Source organism: Astyanax mexicanus, chromosome 2 (assembly GCF_023375975.1).
Source record: "Astyanax mexicanus isolate ESR-SI-001 chromosome 2, AstMex3_surface, whole genome shotgun sequence".
Lineage (NCBI taxonomy): Eukaryota > Metazoa > Chordata > Actinopteri > Characiformes > Acestrorhamphidae > Astyanax > Astyanax mexicanus.
The window spans coordinates 75480199-75499958 of NC_064409.1; the positions used below are offsets into that span (position 1 = coordinate 75480199).

Consider the following 19760-nt stretch of genomic DNA (forward strand, 5'->3'; position numbering starts at 1 on the left):
TGTCTCAGCAGCTACATATCTAGCTAACTTTCCTGTTCCACCTTAAATGGTGCAACAGATGGCAGAGGCTGCATCATTTAAGGTGGAACAGAAAAATAAAAGCAAGTAAAAGCTAATAAAAGCTAATTTTGACAATCGTTTTTCAATAAAATAGTTTGTTGGTACTGAAATCTGTTTTGGCAATTATTGGTAGGTTTTTGTGGCTTTATATTCATGTTGATATTGTAATTATATTATTTTATTGAACGTAAATATGTATGTAAAATGTAATGCGACCTCAGTTTTAGCCATATCTGATATAATACTGATATAATGGTAATATTAATGCAGATGAACCTTTTAAAAAGTAATATAATTTTACCTAAAATTTGATTCGGTAGTTTGGAGTTTTAAAATATCTGAAATAATCAAACCAGTGATTTTAAACAAAGTTGACAGTTGAAGGTATTTCACCATAATGCAGAGAGAGTGATTACCCCTACTCTATAGTAGGTGTAATTTCGAGGTCAGCAAATATGATTGAGGTTATGTCCATCTTTACACATAAAATATTCATTAAAAATCAAATCAATACCATGCTTGAGAATCAGGTCAGCCACAATAATTATGTTGTCAGCATGACCTCAATCATTTTTGCTGACCTCAGTATCGTTAATGAACCCAGAAGTCCTGTTTTTGACATTTATATAGTTCATTATGTTCTTAGTGAGGGGGTCTTAATGTGAATGGGTCAGTGTTGGCTGTTTAAAACCACTAAAACATTCATTTTAGTTTATTTATTTAGGATATAGAAACATTCTTATTTCAGTTAAAATGCCTGAATAGCCTTAAATAAAAGTGCATTGATCTTTAAAAGTGCATCTTTAAAAAATCAGTATCGCTGTAAAGTTACTTTATTTCTTTTAACTCAGTTTAAAATGTGAAACTCATATTATATATATCACAGAGTGCTGCATTTTAAGCATTTATTTCTTTGATTGTTTATGATTATGGCTCACAGCCAATGAAAAACCAAAAATCAGTGTCTCAGAAAATTAGAATATATAAGACCAGTTGGTACTTTTGGCAGTGTGCCAAGTCCTGCTGGAAAATAAAATCTGCATCTCCATAAAAGTCGTATCGAGTCATATCAAGTCTAAAGTCAGTGCAGTGTTTTTACGCAAAATCTTACAGCACTTAATGCTTCTCTCTGCTGACAACTCATACAAAGATGCAGATTTCATTTTCCAGCAGTACTTGGCACATTGCCAAAAGTACCATTTCATCTTAGATAATATTCTAATTTTCTGAGACACTGACTTTGGGGTTTTTACTGGCTGTAATCCGTAATCATACAACATCAACAATAAAATAAATAAGCTTAAAATTGATCCCTGTGTTTAATACGTCTATGTGAGTTTCACATTTTGAACTAATTTACTGAAATAAAGTAACTTTTAAATAAGATTCTATTTTTTTAAATACACTATTATATTATCAATTTTAAGGCATAAAGTGGTATTAAAATAAGACAATGATTTTATACAGTTATAGACACAGACCAATCCCGCTGTTCTGATTGGATGCAGAAACAAATTACCGTTTCTTTTACTCAGATTCTAATCAAGTTATGCTTCATTTTTTTATACACACACAGCATTAAGACAGTTTTCCTGTGATTTGATTTAAAATGTTGCAATATATTGGCTTTACTAACTTATATATAACAATATGCTGTATATTAAATCATAACCCCTGTATCGTCATATTTATCATATTGCCAAGTTCTCCAAGCCCATACACAGCTTCACACGGTACCTTTACACAAATCTTGATATTTGTGTTTTTAACCCATTTACTCTTGATATGATAATAATGATTCTCACAGAGCAGATCAAAACCTGGAAACATTCATAAATTGTAACATTTTATTTAAAAATATATGTTTTAAGGACTTTTTTTTTTCTCCAGTTGGCCACATCTTTATCCACTATACATATATGAAATTTTACATATACAATACAAAAGGAAAAGAGGGTGTGAAAAGCATTCATTTTGCACAAAGAGTTTGAGGGAGTGTGTTCTCAGAAAGGGGGGCAGGGGGGAGGGGGTTTGGGCAGAGTCCGGAGCAAGAAATTCAGCGTTATGACGAGAAGAACCGGAAATCAAACCAAATAAGAAGAAAAAAAATAAAAAAAGAATGTTTACAAGTGCATGAGTGAGTGCAAATGGATGCGTCTCCACAGAGCTGTGGATTGCTGTCACTTGAGAAGCTGATTGGTAAACAGTGATATGTCGTTCCGTGTCTGCCTGTTCTCGCCTCTGCAGAAGATAATGTATTACTGTTTTTTTTTTTTTTTTTCTTTTTCTCTCCTGCCCTCGTCTCTCTCTATATCTGTACTCGCACGCTAGGAAAGAGGTCAATCACTTGTTGCTCAGATGGCGCCGAAATGACGAGATAAAATCCTTCGCTTTGCTTTAACACATGCAATACAACGCTTTGGGAGGTACACAAAGTGGAGAAAATTTACTTTTTCCTTTTCTTCCCTTTTAATTTTTTCATATTTTTTGGTAAATTTGAAACTATAAGAAAGAGGAAGTTGAAGTGGCTTGGCTTCGTTGATGTTCTTTTTAACAGGGTTGGTTAGTTCAGAAGCCCTAGGCCAGAAACATACTCAAATTAGCAAGTATGCTAACGCAGATGCCAGTGTTGCACGGCCAATGCTCTACAAACCTGAGCTTCTTTTATCATATATTTTAACAGTTTAACCGCCAAAGTACCGTAAAAATGCTCAGTTAGTTCTCAATGGGTTGTGATAGAGGACTATTCGCATTGTCTGTCATAGCTATAACCCTATCCTGTTTACAGTCAACTGGAATTAGCACAGCAACAGTGCTAGCTACATAACATTTTGGCTGTTGCTGTAGCCCACACTTGTTGCAACATGTTAAAATGTTTTGCTACAGAATCGTTAGTTTTGTGAACTCTTTTAATAATCGTATTGTCTGTAAAACAGGTTGGTGTTACCGCCGTGACAGTTGACCAACAACGTAGCACTGCTTGCGGCAATGCTTTAAATGCTACTCATACATTGCTTTGGTGCTTAAAACACCAAATTGAGGGCCATAGAGGACAACTTCCATGACTGTTGATTGGAAAAAGCACATCGCCAGCACTATAAGACAAAATTAACAAATGTTTTAGGTACTGTAGTTTTAGGAGGAAATTTCAAATGTCTTAAAGCAGCAATTACCTGTCACTGTAGTACTGTTTGCAGCCATGCTTTTAATGCTGCTGTACAAAATGTACGTGTTTTTATATTACTTTGACGTTTAAAACACTCAGTACTTAAGGGAAAGAGGCAGTAGACCACAAATCGTATCTGTTAGCAGGATGGGTTAAACGCTATGACTGTTGATTGGGGGGGAACACAGATCCAGTGGTTCACTGAAATACAGAATCATTAGTTTTGTAGACTCTGGGCTAATCTTGTTGTCAACTCCAAAATACTAGCAACTTGATTGTTACTTTATCGCTGCTTGCCGCAATGCTTGATGTCCGTTTGTACATCACTTTGGTGCTTAAAACACCAAATATAGAGCGATGAGTGACTGTTGGCTGGAAAAAAGCACATTGCCAGCACTAAAAGACAAAATGTCACAAAAGCTGTGATTTAGAAAAGTTTGTTACTTTTCTAATCACAGCTTTTGTAAAGCAACAGGAAACCCGAAAAATGCATTGCTCATCACTGTAGTGGCATTTTAGTCAGTGCTTTAAATTCTGCTGTGTAAATTGAACATTTGGGTTTTTTACAGTACTTTGGCATTTTAAAATGATCGGTTTGTAAGAGGACAGTTTGAGGAGCAAATCACAGCATCTGTAAATGGATGGGATTGCAGCCATAGCTGTTTACTGGACGAAAAGCATGTAGTCAGTGCTACAACACAACTTGGATGTCACTGTAGTGTTGCTTGAGGCAACACAAGATGCAGTTATACAGAATTAACGTCTGTTCTTGCACTGTTTTCGGTGTTCGAATTCTCAGAGCTTAAGAGGGCGATAGAGCACCAGTTGTATTGTCTGTAAACTGGGTGCGATTACCGCCATGACGTTTCCCCTGGAAAAAGCGTATCAACTTTGTTGCTGATAGAGCCCCAGAATGGAGCTTGCAAAAGTAGTGCATTATGAAATGGGTTGCTACATATATATTTTTAACGAAATTGCGTGGGAATCCCAGTCTTTGTAGCTTGAAGCATCTGCGTTTGCTATATTATGTGAAGTATGTTTCCGGCCTAGCTTTCACCACCTATTGACTCTATCATTGATGTGTGTGGGCTTTTTGTATGTAGATGTTGCAAAAAATCATTAAGTTTCTGGAAAAGGTTAGGCTACACATTGACTTAATGGCCTTTTAACATGGTTCATGTAATTCTGCTTTAGAATAAGGGTGAATTGTCTTGTCATTTCTTTCTTTAAATTGACTTATGGTTGGTAAGGGTCTGAGGTGGAGATGGTTGTTACATTTCTATATAATTACGATGCATAACACTTTCTTAATTTGACTTGCAAAACCTTGCATCTTAATTTTTGTGGCTCTTCACTTTCGTACAGATTTTTTAAAATGCCGCAGAAGGAATTGGACTCAAATCTTACATTTGAGCATTAAGAAAGTCTTATTCTTATTAAAAAAAAGTCCCTTTTTTGGTAAATTTTGAAAAAATATTTGTTTTGCCCCAATCATTCTAGTTGAGCCGAGCCATTTAACCCACCCACTTCAAACAGCAATGCTAATGCTCTTTAAAACTCGAAGCTTTTTTCCAAGCTGCCCCTAGTAATACAGCGTTATTAGGTGGCAAACATTCCTGGAGGAAAGCGCCACATCCCAGCTATAATACAACAGCCAACAGATGCCTGTGTCCACCAGCATTACAGCATCCCCAGCGAGTGAGTGACAGGGTATCTGCTTAAAACCCATTAATACTATCTCTGACTCTGGCTGCTGATGTCAAACAGGCAATCCCCTCTGGCTGTAGTCTGCAAACCACACTGAAGCCATAAATTTGCCATTTTTTCTAGAAAGTATTGCATCAAATCTACATAGAAATGTAACAATTGAATCAAACAACTACCAATCTCGTTTCATTTCTTATATCTTGCAAAATGCAATAATCCCCTCACACTGCCCTCTAGTGGGCTGTTCTTCTCTTCCTTCAGCCCACCAATCAGACTCCCTCTCGGCAGTCTGTGCTGTGGTGGGTAATTACTCCCTCCCTCACTCTTCACTCCTCACGGCACGTTAGCTGTAATGCTTTCTCTATTTTAAGTTCTGCCAAAAATACCTCAGATATGAGCAGCAGAGCCTCAGAAGATTTTATTTATTTATTTTTTTTCTGGGCACGCCACTCAAATCCTTTGCCTCAGTTTTGATGTGATGTGTAACTAGCGTGACTAGCGTAACTAGCATCTAGCTTTACCACCTTCCTTTTGCTTTATTAGTTTTAAAACCACTGGGCTATTAACGGGTTACAGGTTCTTTTCCGGTCCTAGATGATCAACCTCGTCTGTGACTCCGCTGTCGATTAGATCAGGTCTTGCGCCTAAAGTGTCGTCACTTACTGTTATGTGTTATCTCATATTCTCATCATAATCATAGCTGTCGTCTTTTTTTTATTCCACCCCCTCTCCTCCCCCTGTGCATGCCCTTACACAATGTCACTCTACTGCAGATTTTCAGATCCTCATCCTCGGCGAAGGTTAGACATTAGTTAGACTTGGCTCAGCTCAAACCCCTCCCTACCACGCTTTTTCCCTTTCCTTGTCCTCCGAGCTTATAAATGAAACGCAGCGAGCTGCTCCTGCTACCACCGACCGCTGTGCCGGCTTCTTCAGCAGTCTGATGCTAATGCACATCCTCTCCCTGCTGCATACAAATGTGTCCTGACCCAGCCCTCCCCCATCTCCCCCTCCTGTTGGTTTAGTGGAAAGACTTCAGACTATACGCTCTCCCAGGAGCCTCGCAACTCTTCACTTTCTCTCTTTCCCTCTTTCTAAGTCTCTCGCGCCTTCTCTCGCGCCTTCTCCCTCACTCATTCATCTGTCTAACCCATTCATCTCCCTGCCACGCTGTCACGTCGTGCCAGTAATATGCCTAAGATAAAGAACCTCCTCCGCCGTTCAGCCATCCTGCATCAGGAATGTCAATAAAAGTGCTCTGTCTTTTTCCTTTTCCTTTTCCCCTCCCATCCTCCCTTCTCTCCTGTCCTTCCTTTCCCTTGTCTCGGAAGACGAGTGCAAGTGCGTCCTCCGACTGAACCTTTGTAAGTGCTCCTGCTAAATGTCCACCCGGTCTAAATCTTTCTTTTTGGAGCAGTGATGTGGGTGACAGAATATTAGATTCCTTCTGTCCGGCTCTAATTGGCTCAATCTTCAAGCTGTCAGGTGTGATTACACTCTCCGAGGCATTGAGCAAGGCTGTTGTAGAGCCAGTATGAATTTGATTTCTTTGGACTAGTGATTCTAGTGTTCTATCACTTGTTTTATCCCCTCCTCTTGCTCATTTTCCCTTTTATCCTCTCTTGCACGAAAGTCTCTGTCTGTTACTTTAATCTCTCTGTTTGGTGATTGCATTTAATTGTCCTCTACTATAAGTTGTTGTTGATCTCCTCCTAACGTCATTTATGACGCAGTGGTCAAAGCAGCAGCAAACCGTCACAGTGAGTATGTCGTTGAAGGGCTGGAGTATTTACCTCCAAGCCATCGTCATTTTTTTTTTCCCTCTATCTCTCGCTTCCTCTCTGCTGGAAATAAGAAATGAATGAACATGTGTACGCTCAAAGATCAAGTAAGCGAATGTGCGTAACATTTATTAAATCCCTTCCAACGTCATTGTCAAGGGAGCAATCCAGACACTTGGCAAATGTAACGCAAATGTAACGAGTCAGATTGAACATTAACCTTTCCGCACACAGTGGCCAGCTTCTCAGCTTTCAAAGAACCGTGTGTCATTTATTGAATTAAACCGAAAAACAGGAAGGCTGCTCTGCTCTCAGTCTCTTTAAGTTCACATTGATGCTGTACCTGGGTAGTTTGCACAAACAAAAAGGATCATGGTAGACATTTTAAGGAAGAAAAGATGGAGATGGCTGAAGAATCCCCTCTTTAAACAGTTCATCACCTAACTCTTTATGTATGGAATAATTTAACAGTACTCTCCCCGTAATTGTTTTGTTACAAAAAGGTGACTTTTTTAAAAAAAAAAAAAAAAAAAAACTTTTTTGTAACCAACCATGAAGCCATGATCATTTTCCCAAAAGTGAGTGGGTGTGATCTATAGTGTCTAATGTGCACCACACATCATTTCCCCTTTTGGCACGTCAGATGTTTCTTTTCTACACACCATTTAAAACAGCACTTTAATCCACTTGATAAAATTTCACCTTCAGATTGAGAAGAGCATTTTATAAACCGTCATTTTCTGGAGCACAAGTATCCAGGTGATTTGGCTATAGGTTTTTCTCTTCCCCTCTCTTCTGCTGCTTCTGTGCTGCTCTCTACGTGACTAATAATGCAGTGACAAATCTCACAAATACCACCTTCATCTGAGATTGATTGCCCCAGCTTGATATGAACCTTGCTTTCGTATTACAAAAATAAACTTGTGAATTTCTCTATATATCTATTCTCTCTGTATTTCCATCCCTGTGACCTCCAGGTTTCCCCATTGACTTTCAAAGCTAGCGAGTAGAAATAATGTTTGTTTGTTTTTTTTTTCTCCCCTTTCTTTACAAACTAAAAATGAGTCCAAAAACAAACCCTGTATCGTTTGAAATGGTTAAAATGGTAAACCCATAAACTGCAGGAATAAATAGTGTTTATACTTCACACTCTTTGTAAGGCAGTTGCTGACACTTGCACTGCCCGTAGCCGTTTATGATCACGAGTGCCCCCTCCTCGTGACTCGGCTCGTACTCGTTATAGGGCACCTGTGTCGCCAGGTCCGTCATTGGCTGCCTCTGCTGGGTCCTCATCTGCCGGCGGTTCTGAATGGCTGAGCAATGGCGGATTCGTCGTAGAGTGGGAGGGCAGCACTTCCGTGAGATGTACACTACAAAAATGATGAGAAAGAAGGAAAACAAAAGGGCCATAGTACCTATGATGACTCTCTGGGTCAGCACTGTGTTGTCCATCATGGCGTAGTCCTCGGTAACATCCGCCCCTTCCACCGTGGTGGTGGTAGCCAGGGCGGTACGTGGGGTCTGGGTGGTGGTGGTAGTAGTCGTGACAATAGTAAAGCTCCCAAAATCCTCTGAATAGAAGTCCTGCGTTGGCGTCTGCATATTCCCAAACAAGGAGCTAGTGAACTCTTGGGGCAACGTGGCCTCCGTCGTGGTGCTGGTCAGGACAACTGGCGCCGAAAAGTTTTGACACAGCTGGAATCCATAAACAGCATCCAGTATTTCCTCGCCCTGAGTGTACTCTGGGCTGTGACACAGGATCGAATGCTCCCATCGACCTTTAAACTTACTTAGCCAAGTGGCCAAGGTGCAGATCCTTTTGGTACATTCCCAAAGGTTGCTGGACAACCCGATGATGCTCAGGGACTTCCACATATCCATCGTTTGGGTGTCGAGGCTGGTCAGTTTATTGTTATCCAGCAGCAGAACCTTAAGATTTGGCAGCGTTTCAAACACGTCGGTCGTCAGCGAGCGTATTTCGTTCCCGGTGAGATCCAGTTTCTCCAGAGTGGTCCATTGCCACTCCATGGTGCACGTCAAGTTGTTGATCTTGTTCCACTGAAGATAGAGAAACTGGAGAGCGACCAGGCGCGGGAAGTGGGCCAAGTTGATCTTTGTCAAGTGGTTGTGTTCCAGATGGAGTTCCCGCAGCTTTATGAGCCCGGCGAACCCGTTCCGCGCCAGACTCCGAAGCCGGTTGTTGCTCAGGCCCAGATACTCGAGGCTCCGGCAGTCCCAGAAGGCCCTCACAGGCGTGGTCCTCAGGAAGTTGGACCTCAGGTGAAGGATCTGTAGCTTCCGGAGCCCGTGGAAGAGCTCTGGCTCCAGCGCGGTCATCTGGTTGAAGGACAGGTCCAAGATTTGGAGGTTGATGAGGTGGATGAAGGTTGTGTTGGGCAGCTTGGTGATGCGATTGGAGCTCAGGTTCAGGTCCTTGAGCTTGTAGAGCCCCTGGAAGGCGTCCTCATGCACGGTGAGTATTTGGTTGTGGTCCAGGTGGAGCCAAGTTAGCTGGGTGAAGCCGAAGAACTGGTCCGGGCTCAGCTCGTTGATGCTGTTGTGCCGGAGCGAGAGCCCCAGGGCCCCTTTGTCCACGCCATCTGGGGGCGCCAGGAGCCCCTGCGTGTCGCAGTAAAACTGCAGGTCCTCGCAGCGGCATTTCTGAGGGCAGGCTGTGCATGACGCGGGAGGCAGGCACAGTAGCATGCTGATCACACAAAGTGCCGCTGGTGCTTGTCCCACCAATGGCCACCTTGAATGGAAACCTGGGTGGGTTTAAAGATAAGAAAATAAACCGGGGGGAGGGAAATCTGATCTCTGCAGTGCATGGAAACATTTTTCTTTTCTGATGCTCTGACTCTCTCTCTCTCTCATTACTCTCTCTCTCTCTCTCTCTCTCTCTCTCTCTCTCTTTCTCTCTCTCTTTCCGTCTCGCTCTCTGACTGTTTTGCAACAAACAATCTGCGTGGCAATGCAGTAGTTATGCTCTCCCAAGAGAATTTTCTGCCTTTTGTGGTTTGATTAAAGTTGACAGAATTAAATATGTATACATATATCAGTTTTTCATCTAGCACGTTTTTTTTTTCCCCCCATGGGTTTCATGAATGCTAAACGGATGGTGGCTCATTCACCACCGTCCTCAGCTTCCTCAGCTGCCAGCCGTCATTACATCTGCAGCTTCATCTGTATAATTTCGATATTATTTCTTGCTTGATAGATTCTTAGCTTGGCTTGGCTTTCATTTTTTTTATTCCTTAATTTTAATTTAATCTAATTTTTTCCCAACACTACAGCCAGCCCTCTCTCTCTCTTACACACACACAGATCTCAGTACAACACAAGACATGCAATTCCTACAGCTTCAGTGAATCCCAATCATGACTATATAGGATCCGAATGGTGATTTAAAGAAAAAAAAGAGCAAGAGAGAAGGATGGAAGACGACATTTTAAGTACATAGATGTTTCTGGATAGCCTGTCATTCGCCCCCTCCCTCGCTCTCTCTCCCTCTCTCCCTCTCTTCCCTATTCACTCCATTGCCTATTCAGGTCCAGTCTCTGTGAATAAAAGAGCTAACTTACCCATTCTTTTGTGAACATCGGCGGCTGCATTCAACTGTCTTTTTGCTCAGACTCCTGGAACAGCCAGATGGAAGAGAAGAAATCCAAAGGGGAAAGAGCCTTTTGAGCAAATACAAAAGGAATCAAGGTCTTCAGAACTAAAGCAATGCCGAGCCCCCTCATCTGAAACAAATTCAGAAATTCCATGTCACGGGATGTTGGGTTTTGTCCATCCCTTTTTTTTTTTATCGTAAATGCTTTAATCCCTTCCTCCTCCGATTTGGTTCAATTCCTCAAATTAGTAAAGAACAGGCATTTTCTCACTTCCAGGAATCCTTAATCTTTTAGAAGTTGACGATTTGCATCCAAAGCGAACAGCCTGGCGAACGGCACGACCCCCCCCCTCGTTTTTTCCTCCTTCCCCTTCTTTTTCCACTGCAATGTCGTCAGCTCACTTGCTTAATTGAAGAGCAAACATTCCTTCTTTTCACGGCTTGTGGTCCTTCAACCCTAACTTGTTGATGTCAGGCAGAAGCCCCCCTCTCGCGTCGCCAGCCCGCTGCGTCTGGGAAGCACCGTGTACGGAGTTGTCGGCGCGGAGGAGGAGAGATGCAGGGGGACCGGAGAGCAGAGAAGCTGAGACGTCGTTCTGTGCTTTTGTTGCACCCTCTCGCTGCTACAGAGTGGTGGCAGACTGGCGTCGATCATCGGTGCTGTTTCTCTCTCTCTCTCTCCCTCTCTCGCTCTCGCGCTTGCTCGCTCTCTCTCTCTCTCTCGTGCTTGCTTGCTCGCTCACACGCTCCCTTTTGCTTGCTCTTTCTGTCTTGCACGCTCTTTCTCTCTCTCTCTCTCTCTTTCTCTCTCTTGCTCACTCGCATTCTGCCTTGCACACACATGCTTTGATTCATCATTTCCTCCTTGCTTCTTTTTTTCCCTTCTCCTCTCAGCTACTCTCCATCCCTTTCTCTATTTCTCTCTCTTTCTGTCGTGCTTTCTCTCTGTAGCACTCTCCCACTTTCTCTCTCTTTGATTCATCACCATCAGTATATTGATAACTTCAGCCCCTGTTGTGGTAATTCACAGCACAAATGAACAATCACTGTAAATCTTCCTGTTTTCTGCAGTCTGGCAGTAGTCACTAGGGGTGTGCCCCTTCGTATCATACGTGATATCGCCAAAATCTTTGATGTAATTTAAATGTAACCCTCCATATTGTAAAATTGAGATTCTTTAACACAGTAATTTTTTTTTTTTTTGCGTTTACTTTTAATTGTAAGTTTGCCGTCTATATGCATGCACTAAATATGCTGCATAATTTGTTATAGTTTGTAGTAGATTTTATTTTTTTTGTTTTTTTATTTCTTGTTTAGGTATACCCATTATACGTTACTATTAAAGTTACTATTAAAGAAGTAGACCAGATTTTTTTTGTGTCTGCTAAATGTATAAAACTGTTAACTAAAAACATGGTGGTGGTATATTCTTGAAATGAATTTAAACACATTTAAAGTGTCGCCAACAGTAGTTATCGAAAAAATATCCTGCAATGTCGTGATATTTTTAGGGCTGTATTGTACGACCTCTACTAGTTGCCCACTTAAAATTAAGCATATTGGTGTATATGCATGTACTAGGGCTGTGCTATATATTTTTTCGACATTGCCAATTCCAATCACTCCTTATTTTAGAAGGCCAGTTACACAGTCACTAGTAGTAATTCCCCACTTGAAAGGTGAAGACTAGTGCATGCCTCCTCTGTTGGATGTGAATTTTGACTCCACCTCTTTCCAGTCACCAATGCAGAATCGCTGGGTAGCCAACAGCTCTGATGCATCAGCTAACAGATGCCTGTGCTTACCAATGTCAATTAATCAATCAACCTTTATTTCCACTCAGTAATACATTAAGGCTAACAATCATTTCAATGCAGCCAAGCATTTACAAAATTAAATTGACTGAAAAATAAGTTTCAATTATAAAAACAAGCAAATAATACAAGATTTAATTAAAAAGAAATAAAACACTTCAGAATAAAAAGCTATGCAGACTGGCTAAAATGTAAAGCAATAAAACAGAAATGATTAGATTTAAAAAATATAAACAAAATGAAAAAAAAAAAAATGGGACAGAAATAAAACTAAAAAGTAAATGGTGGAGCTATAATAAATAAATGTGTTTAAAAAAAAAAAGTATAAAAAAATTAAAGGGCAAAATAAATTAAATTAAAAGGTAAAAGTCCAAAAGTAAAACCAGTAATAAAATAAATAAAATAAAAGGGCTAAAAGGTTAAACATAAAACTAGATAAATAAAAATAGAAAATAATTAAAATAAAAAAAGGAAAAGGAAAAAAACTCAACTAAAACAGTTACAGGCTGTCTAAAAGTTAGATATTAAAAATGGTATAATCTGGGAGAGCAATCTACAAACTGAAAGAGAGCATAGCTAATTGTGCTCTCTCTGACTCTGACTGCTGATAGCATGGCAGCGTGATCTGGGATTCATTGTTGTAGCTTGTTTTACTCCAATCTTAGAGGATCAGTGACTTTTAGTCACTTCTATTTAAATACCTGTTTTTATTTAAGGTCATGTGTTTCCAAAACACTGTTGCTGTATAATGTTTTCTGCCAATATTGTGCATCTCAAAAACATACCGTCTCAATTTATTACTGTCTGGCTTAATTTTTGTGAGATAAATCTGGGACGTCAGTGTGCAGCTTGTAACTTTTAAACGAATCGCTCCATTGTAGTGTAAACAGATGGATATTTTGACTTTGCCAAAGAAGCTGTAGTGATGAATGGATTTAGCATGTAATTAAGTTGGCAAGGCGAGCAGATACTTAACTTGATAGATTACCATTAGTAATTAGATGCACATTCCAACCCTCCACACTGCAGAAGCAGGTGCAGTGAGTGTGGTGTACTGTGGTGGTTGAGGTGGCGAAAGTGGCTCAGGCTTTTAAGCTTTTACGTTTATAGGGATTAGCAGGTGGAACAATCAGAACTGGTAGCTACATACAGAAGATGCTCAACCAGGACTCTCTATTTTTTTTTTTTTTTGTGGACAGTATATCCTTTCAGATATTATTTATTTATTTTTTTTTTTTACATGGTATTTTGTAGATGCTCTAATTCAGAGCATACAGCAGAAGTGCTTTATTGTGAAGTAGTTGGTGTGAATAGGCTTTAATATGGTGCGTCTCTCATTCAGACCCTACCTTGGTTCCAGAACAGTGAATATTGCAGAATAAATGGCTTTAAATCTGGCTCTTAAGTCCAGTTTTCCATCCTGAACTTGGTAAGGTTTGGTAGGGTTGGCAATACTTCGCCAACCAATTGCTTTAACTGTTCATTTAACTTCCATTGAGAATAAAATCCAGGAATGGACACTCATAGTTGGATTTGAGGTCCAGAATTGAACACTTGTTTTTCATCCAGATGTTTGTTTGTCATCTTACACCCAATCGATGGTGGATCAAGCTAAGCCATACTTGAAGCTCTAAGGACCCTCTGTACGATTCAAGTCGTGACTGTTATCATTGGGTATGGAGCTGGTCTGTTTTTGTTCAATTTTGTATGAAAAGTGCCAAAAATCACAAACTGGACCAAATAAACAAAGTTTGCGCTAACCGTAAGTAGCTAATTTCAGTCTGGATCAAATGAAAAGGGTTTGCTTTGTTTGCTCAAAAAAGCCTGAACCATTCAGAAAGTTAAATTCACACTGCAGGTATGGAAAATTGAAGCTATTCATGCAATTTTCGTCCATTAAACAATAATAAATAAAATGGATAAGTGGATGGATGAATGGCTGGATAGAGGCAACATTTTACTTGATAACACTTTTATGGATTCTTCACACTTGTAAATTTCTTCAAACATGGTTTTATATGGAACTTGGTTCTTTATTGGGATTGTCCAAAGATCCTTTCATAGAACCTTTGTTTAAGGTTGAACTCTCTTTATATTTCCTATTTGGGCAATATAAAGAAGTGCACCCTGTAAACATCCTCATAATGTTTCAGTATTAATATAGTCATTAGTACTTTAGAAATTGAGCTATTCGTGCAGTTTTCATCCATTAAACAATAATAAATAAGAATACAATAACTGGTTTTCCTTAGTCTTAACTAATGTATAAAATGTAACAAACTTTGATTTGGGTTATTTTGGGACTTTGGTTCTGACTTTAATATTTAATAATGCTCTTTTGAATGCCAGCATCAGCATTTTATCGAATACGAAGCCACAGCAAACAAATTCCAAATAAGAAAACCCTATGGAACGTCAAAATATTCCTAAAACCTTTCTGCTCTAAAATGGTCTGAGAATAAGGCCTGTTGAATAAAACTTGGGATTTAATAAAGAACATTTCAAGCCAAAACCGCTCAACTAAGTCGAAGACATGTCCAGCTGAGAGGCGGCGAGCGTTTTCCCCTGGCCTTTCAGACTCGCTCCTCTGCTTTTATTTACATGCGCTCGCTGAACTGTGACATTCAGGTCACTACGTGGACTTCAAAGAAAGGATGCACTCCATTTTAACTCAACCTAGTTTTGGACATGTTGGACAAAAAAACCCTGTCCCCAACCCCCATTTCCTTTCCCGTTCTGTTTCCGGTTCAGTACAGACCAGTGATGCATTGTGAGATCTTTAAATTAACCAGATCGTGAAACCATGTCACGATCTGAAATATATTAACATGTGCAACTTGTTGGCCAGCTGAGGCCCGGTTTTCCTCCCTGTAACATCCATGGATCATAGTGTTTACTGCACCATGGACCAAAATAGATGCACAGATCCAGAGAGCATTGTTGCAGCTGCTTTTGCTGTACAAATGTGCTTAGCTATATGTACTTTTTGTTCCACTTATTTGGCACAGTATTAAATGTCCACTATATTGTGGAATATTATAACCCTACCTTCTCAGCAACCCACAGTACTAATAAGATCGATACAACAAATGTTTTTTTTAAAGCTGTTCAATAGAACACCAAGATTTGGATCCTTGTAGGACCCTGATTGTAACTGAGATGTATGAAGTGCGAACCTTTTGTTTAAGCTCTAAAGGTCTATGCATCACCGTATAGCCTACGCCGCACCTTGCTGGAAATGTAACTAGGTGTTATGTGACGCTGACAGCCGCAGCTGTGATTGGTCTATAGAGCCTTGCGTTCCTGTCCACACATTCCCGCCTTTGCAGTTTAAACTGCGAAGCATTGCAGTGCCACTGATATGCGCACGCAGAAGTATAAACGCACTCCGTTGTGTAGTGCACTCGCTGGATATGAGAGAACCATGTTTATAATGGGATGGATGGGTGGATGGATGGATAGAGGCAATATTTCACTTGATGATAACACTTTAAATAGATTCTTTATGCTTGTAATTCCCTTCAAACATGGTTCTATATGAAACCTAAAGTGGTTCATTATTGGGATTGTCCAAAAGAACCATTTTGTAGCATCTTAATTTAAGATTGTACTTCCTCAGTGACAATTTATTCCAAATGATAAAAGTTAAGCAAAAAGCATCACGGTTAGTCATTTGGAAATTCAACATATTAAAGTTTTGAGTTTAATTGGTGCTTTTGTAAAGTTAATCAAGGTAGAAATACCTTGTGCTTATGGTTGATGTCGTCTGTGTTCATGATAGATGTAGGTTAAAGATGGAAAATATGATGGCAGCAACCATTACACTCTCTCTCTCTCTCTCTCTCTCTCTCTCTATATATATATATATATATATATATATATATATATATATATATATATATATATATATTTATATATATATTTCAGACCTCCTCCCACTAGTGTGAAGTAGTCCTTAAGAGAGATCTCTTTACCAGAGATGGATTAAGAAATGTCAATTTCAGTCGTTCTACGTATCTGCCTTCCCTCCACTGTTTAGCGTAGAGGTCCCGCTTTGCCTGCGGTCAGACTCCATCTCATCATCCTTAACTGTGACAACATATAAACAAGTGTGAGGAGTCTAGTGGCAGCCCAATTAAGATAGCCGGCTTGGAGCAGAATCGATATTGAAGTGAAGGCACATGATGATTTGGCCTGCAGAAGCGTTTATTTGATCAGCTGCTCAGAGCTCACGCGTTCTCAGAGTAAATGTTGAGGAATGTTTTATCCGTTTTGCGTTTGTTCTTTTTGTGAATGATGGTTTTAAATGGCCGGTTTAATCTCTGAACATTGGGCTCCAAAGCATTTGCTTAGGGCTGTATTGAGGCTTGCATTAAACAAGCATGAAATCAGTGGAGGATTAAGAACAATGGCGTTCCCGAGCTCCTGGCCTCACACCACCCGGTGGGCTCCGGGTTTTGGGGGCATGCTTGCCGCCATTGCAGTGTTTCACCGGCTGTCATGCGTTCATTGCAGAGCACCACTGCGGAGGCCTTGCCCCCCAGGCATCATGCTGTGTGGAGATTTACCTCCCCACTGCACATGAGCAATTTGTCTGTGGCTTGAGCCCGAGCGAGGCTGGCTGCACCAGGCATGCTGGGTGCAGGAGGAGGAGCAGAGCTATCGTATCTGTCAGGAAACGGTGTCAGGGGTGATTTTCTTTTCTTTGCATACGTCTTTGTAGATGCAGGTGGACGTATTTGTGAGGGTTGGTGGGTTTACGGGTAATCATAGCTTTGCAGAGGCTAAGAGGGAGCAAGCGTACGATATCTCCCGAAAGCTTTCGAGTCGCATCGTATTTGAATGCTAATCTTAACTCGAAAACAACCAGTTTTTTAAGATCTAAGCTGGGGTTACATTGCTTGATTTTAGCTACACTTCATAGTCTGGTTGGCGTTGCTTTGGAAATTTTGAAATGTTCTTATTAACTGGATTTCCATAACAGGGATGGCTTAAAGACTCAATGCAGGACCAGAAATGACCCATCTAATGTGAAATAAGATCTGAAAATAACCATGAAAATTTGGTCTAAAGCGATGCCACAGTGAATGGGAGATTGCTGGTTCGAATCCTGATCATGTAGCTTGACATCAGCTGCCAGAGCCCCGAGAGAGCACAATTGACTTTGCTCTCTCTGGGCTCTCTTTCCCCTCTTCACTCCTAGGGTGATGTAGATCAGCACAAGGCTGCGTCTGTGAGCTGATGTATCAAAACAGAGTCCTGTAAACACAGGTCCTGTACTGGCTTTTGATGAAGTTGAGGGTTATAATTGATGGTGATATATATATTTTTTTTATCTTAAGCCTGTCTTCAGCCTTCAAGAAAGAGTTTGGTACCAGTTTAAGCTTCTCTAGGCAATCCTTCGAAGACAATCGTAGTACGATTTGGCCGTGAAATATGTTTACCCCTGCAAAATGTCCTGTTTCTTCATGTAAATCTACTTGTTTAGCTCTCAGCACAGGCCGGACTGAGGCAGGATCCAAGCCTTTAGCGCACCGTTGCATATTGGGAGCGTGGAAAAATAGAGAGAGAGAGAGAGAGAGAGAGGGATATGGAATAGGAAGCTGGTTCTATATCTAGAAGAGTTTGTCACGCCTCCTGCGGCTTTATGGTTTGAGAGGGAGAAAGAGAGAGTGGTTTCTGCTATGAATAATTTGTCTGGGTATACAAGCCCTCTGTAACACAAACACGACTCGTGAGGAAGGTGAAATTCCTGCACCTGAGTACAAGGCAGCAGAGGAACAGTGTAAGAAGATCTAGTTTTGCTTGCTTGGTTTTAAAAGTCCTGCAGGTCGTGCTAGCGAGAAAACGACCCGTGAAAAAACAAATGTACCAAAATATAAATAAATATGAACCGAGGAGGAAGTCTGAGCGAAGGAAATCAGCTTTATTTCACAGCAGCAGTAATCAGTACATACATGTATTTCTTATTAATGTTTTATGCAAATTTCCAGCATGCTTCAGCCCGAAAATCAACACTTAATATGCGTTTTCCTAAAGCAACGGGAGAAACGTGGCCAATATGAAATTGCACCGTGGCTGTAAGAAGCTCAGCACAGCTAAATGCTTTAATGGGTCAAGGGGAACTGTGTCAAGTCAGCATGTGCCAAACCAGGAAAAACTGCCTCAGGAAAGAGGTAGAGCGGAGCAATTAAGTGTGGAAAACGGAGTCTTGTAGAATCACACGTTTTGTCTTTAATGATTTTTTGAACTTTTTCAGGAAAGAGCATTTTTCTTCTTCTCTGCTCAGAACTGCTGCTCAGCTGCAGGTTTCACCATATCTCCACATCAGACCACGAGTCCTTAATATAGCAGACTTCCTGAGCTGGGTGCAATTTTTCTTTATTTATTTTTACATCTTAGGTGCCTTGTGCCATTTCTATATAGACTGTGTGCCTGTTTTTATGAGCTGTTGACAAGTCTTGCTGCATTGCCAGTTTCCACCAAGATATATTTCAGGTTGGGGTTGGGGTTCTGGTTGGATTTGGGATTTATTTGTTCTTTGGGCTGATTGGATTGAGTTTGTTGGGGTTGCTGTTTGGGTTTTGTGATTTTATTTATTTTATTTTATTTTTATTTTTTTTCCTGGTTTGCTTCGTTGGATTTGAAATTATGCTGGTTCTGGTTGGATTGGGGTCGTTCTCGTTGGGGTTGTTGTGATTCTGGTCAGGTTTGTTCTGCTTTGCGTGGTTGGGTTTGGGCTTGTGCTTGTCCTGATTGAATTGTGTTTGTTGGGGTTGCTGTTAGGGTTTTGTTGTTTTGCAGGGTTTAGGATTTTTCTGGTTATAGTTTGGGAGGTTGAGATTGGGCCTAGGTCTGGTTGGATTGGGTTTGTTCTGATTGGACTGAGTTTGAGTTTAGTGTTGCTGTTTGGGTTTTGTGGTTCTGGTTGGGTTTGGAATTTTCTGCTTAATGGTTTGAGTGGTTGGTTGTATTGGCTCTGGTTGGGTTTGGAATTATCTGTTTAATGGCTTGGGCAGTTGGGGTGGTTGTTTGATTTTTGTGGTTCTGGTTGGGTTTGGAATTTTCAGGTTAATGGTTTGGGTGGTTGGGTTGTTCTTGTTTGGGTTTTGTGCTTCCCGTTGGGTTTGGGATTATCTGGGTATTGTATTTTCTGGTTATGGTTTAGGTGGTTATGGTTTGGGCTTATGTAAGTTCTGGTTGGAATGAGGTTGTTCTGATTAGTGTTGTGTTTCTGGTGGAGTTTTCTGCTCTGTGGTTTGGGTTTGAGCTTTTGCTATTTTCTGATTGGATTTAGTTTGTTGGGGTTGCTGTTTGGGTTTTGTTGTTCTCTTTGGGTTTAGGCTTTTTTGGTTCGTGGTTTAAGAGGTTGGGGTTGTTCTTGTTTGGGTTTTTGTGATTCTGGTTAGGTTTGGGATTTTTCTGATTTGGTTGGTTGGATATGGGCTTGTGCTGGTTTTGGTTGGATTGCGGTGGTTCTTGTTGGGGTTGTTGTGGGTTGGTTGGGTTTGGGACTTTTCTGGTTTGGGGTTGGGCTTGTACTGGTTCTGGTTAGATGGAGTTTCTTTTTATTCGGCTGTTTGTAGTTCTTCTGATAGTGGTGCTTGATGCTTAAAGCT

The 19760-nt window shown here is 40.6% G+C and overlaps 2 protein-coding genes across 2 annotated transcripts in view; one reads left to right on the forward strand and one right to left on the reverse strand.

Moving 5' to 3' along the window:
- Positions 1–19760, forward strand: part of ctnna1 (catenin (cadherin-associated protein), alpha 1) — a 268835-nt gene that overhangs the window by 119107 nt on the left and 129968 nt on the right. The gene's annotated exons all lie outside the window — the stretch shown is intronic.
- Positions 1894–11013, reverse strand: lrrtm2 (leucine rich repeat transmembrane neuronal 2). The gene is made up of 2 exons (XM_007257743.4): positions 10296–11013; positions 1894–9479 (listed from the first exon to the last, which is right to left on the reverse strand). The coding sequence occupies exons 1-2, from the start codon at positions 10297–10299 to the stop codon at positions 7852–7854; spliced, it is 1632 nt and encodes a 543-aa protein (XP_007257805.3). The 5' UTR covers positions 10300–11013; the 3' UTR covers positions 1894–7851.